This window comes from Pocillopora damicornis, unplaced genomic scaffold (assembly GCF_964200805.1).
Source record: "Pocillopora damicornis unplaced genomic scaffold, jaPocDami1.2 SCAFFOLD_1885, whole genome shotgun sequence".
NCBI classification, from domain to species: domain Eukaryota; kingdom Metazoa; phylum Cnidaria; class Anthozoa; order Scleractinia; family Pocilloporidae; genus Pocillopora; species Pocillopora damicornis.
The window spans coordinates 1-1,978 of NW_028292494.1; the positions used below are offsets into that span (position 1 = coordinate 1).

The following is a 1,978-nucleotide window of genomic DNA, read 5'->3' on the forward strand; positions in this document are numbered from 1 at the left end:
AGAAAATAAGTTAATAGTTGAGTATCTTGAGCTTCTCGTCACTAGCGTGAGGCAAAGAGAAAAAAGAAGAAAAAGAACAGTTTGAGTTTTCCACGAGATGTCGAACCGCAAACGTACGGATTCATTTCTCGCCGTCTTAGACTTTGTTAAAAGAAAAAGAAAAAAGTTAGAATCTCAAGATATACAGTACATTAGTTGTTGGCAATACAAATATGTAAGGTAATGTTACTGTTTACTTTCTCTGTAAGGTTTGGTCTTCCTCTAAGTCGTAATGAAGTAAAACGACTGTGGGATACTCTTATCACAGACCAAAGAGGCTCTTTGGAATACTGGCAGTTCGTGCGCACTTTTGGTTATTCCCTGGATTCAGCAGGTATTTTGGTGAAGTTTTTAAAGCAATTTTAGTGGCTTGTTACCAAGGGCTTTTTGTTCCAGTTTCCGACTTCTTTGGCGGAAGAATCCTTCCGTTTATCCTAGTCCTTCAAAGCAGTGCTATGTAATAAGAAAATGTTTGCTTATGTTTTTGCGAAGTACTGAAGTTATTTATTTTTGTGCAAATTATTGATGGACGACGGCTGACCATTCTGCACAAGGCCTTTCGAATTCCTAGTGGCTGTTACTTTTCTTGCTACACAACGCGTGTTTTACTTCTTAGACTTTATTTCGCGACTTTTAGACGCCGTCTTAGGAAGCCTCGCCAAGTTTATTGTCATTAGACAGTCTACTTTCATCCTTTTTTCAGCGTTCCCAAATGCTAAGGTTTCTCCGCCCAAGAGAGGTGACAATGACTTCATGATGCGCTCCAACAAACTGAACAGTGACAAACATCTTTTGCATCATTTGCTCAAATCAAACATCGACTTCCACTGGGAGACGCTCTGGAGAGAGTTCACCTCTATTGACCGACAAGGGACTGGAAACGTTTCGAGAAAAGATTTCACGGTAAGCTGAACCATGCTGGTTTCCAGTCCCTCCTTTATAGCTCATCAAGTGTGCCTTGTTATTTTACATAGTCAGATTGAAGTTGTCATGGTCAAGTGCTTTTGCTACAATCTGAAGCGATTCTTATTTCAGCCAAGGATTAGAATGTGCCATGTTGCTTGACACTGGCTATATACACTCTTTTTTTTAGCTATAAGAACCTTTTTTATAAGAACGTCTAGGCTGAGATTAGCTAAAATTTTAATACATGCTAAGAACATACCCCTGCTGAGATTCAGTGAATAACGTCTTTTTTTGGCACTTTTTTGTGACAAGTATAAATGAAGGTTAAAGAAAAGTTAAACTGTGGTCTGACAGGTTTTCTTGTCGCACGATACACTGAGGAACCACTTCGTTTGTTGTCGAACTTGGTCTGGTAACGTCTGAATTGATGTATTGAAATACTAAACCACATATTTTTAAGAACATGTTAACAACTTTTTCGAGCTCAAATCACAAAAAAAACCCCAAAACCCCAAAACCCCAAAACCCCAAAACCCCAAAAAATAATAATCATCGTGATTTTGGTAATGATGGAGATAAATAATAACTAAGTGAATACCCCAAAACCCCAAAACCCCAAAACCCCAAAACCCCAAAACCCCAAAACCCCAAAACCCCAAAACCCCTAATCATTGTTTGATATTATTCTAATAAAAACTCTTTTGAGAAATATTTATAATTATCGATTTATAATCTAATTTAAGCAAGTTATATGTTAAATTATTTAATAATTCCTCTAAATTATTCCTCTTTCTAATTTTACTATTTACTATTAATAATATAAGTTAGTATTTAATGCAGAACCCCTAACTGGCTACCTTTAGACCAATCTAGACTTAATTTTCAAGCTCTTAAGAACCAAATCCTTTGGGCCTAAATTAAATTCCCAATTCAGCTCCTCCTGTCTAGAGCTTTCAAAATCAAAATATAACTCACTAAAATTAAGCTCAAAATATAACTCGTAACACATAATCAGAAGATGTTTTCACTCTTG

General features: G+C 36.5%; 1 protein-coding gene across 1 annotated transcript; it reads left to right on the top strand.

Moving 5' to 3' along the window:
* The first annotated feature begins 207 nt into the window (after positions 1-207).
* LOC149033864 (uncharacterized) lies at positions 208-1,429 on the top strand. Its single transcript, XM_089194942.1, has 2 exons — positions 208-373; positions 743-1,429. The coding sequence occupies exons 1-2, from the start codon at positions 223-225 to the stop codon at positions 949-951; spliced, it is 360 nt and encodes a 119-aa protein (XP_089051068.1). The 5' UTR covers positions 208-222; the 3' UTR covers positions 952-1,429.
* The last annotated feature ends 549 nt before the right edge of the window (positions 1,430-1,978 follow it).

Bases quoted from the DNA above. Each gene is read 5' to 3' on its own strand.
- LOC149033864 (XM_089194942.1), top strand. From the start codon at position 223: ATGTTACTGTTTACTTTCTCTGTAAGGTTTGGTCTTCCTCTAAGTCGT. The intron at 374-742 runs GTATTTTGGTGA...TCCTTTTTTCAG, and splicing joins TTATTCCCTGGATTCAGCAG to CGTTCCCAAATGCTAAGGTT.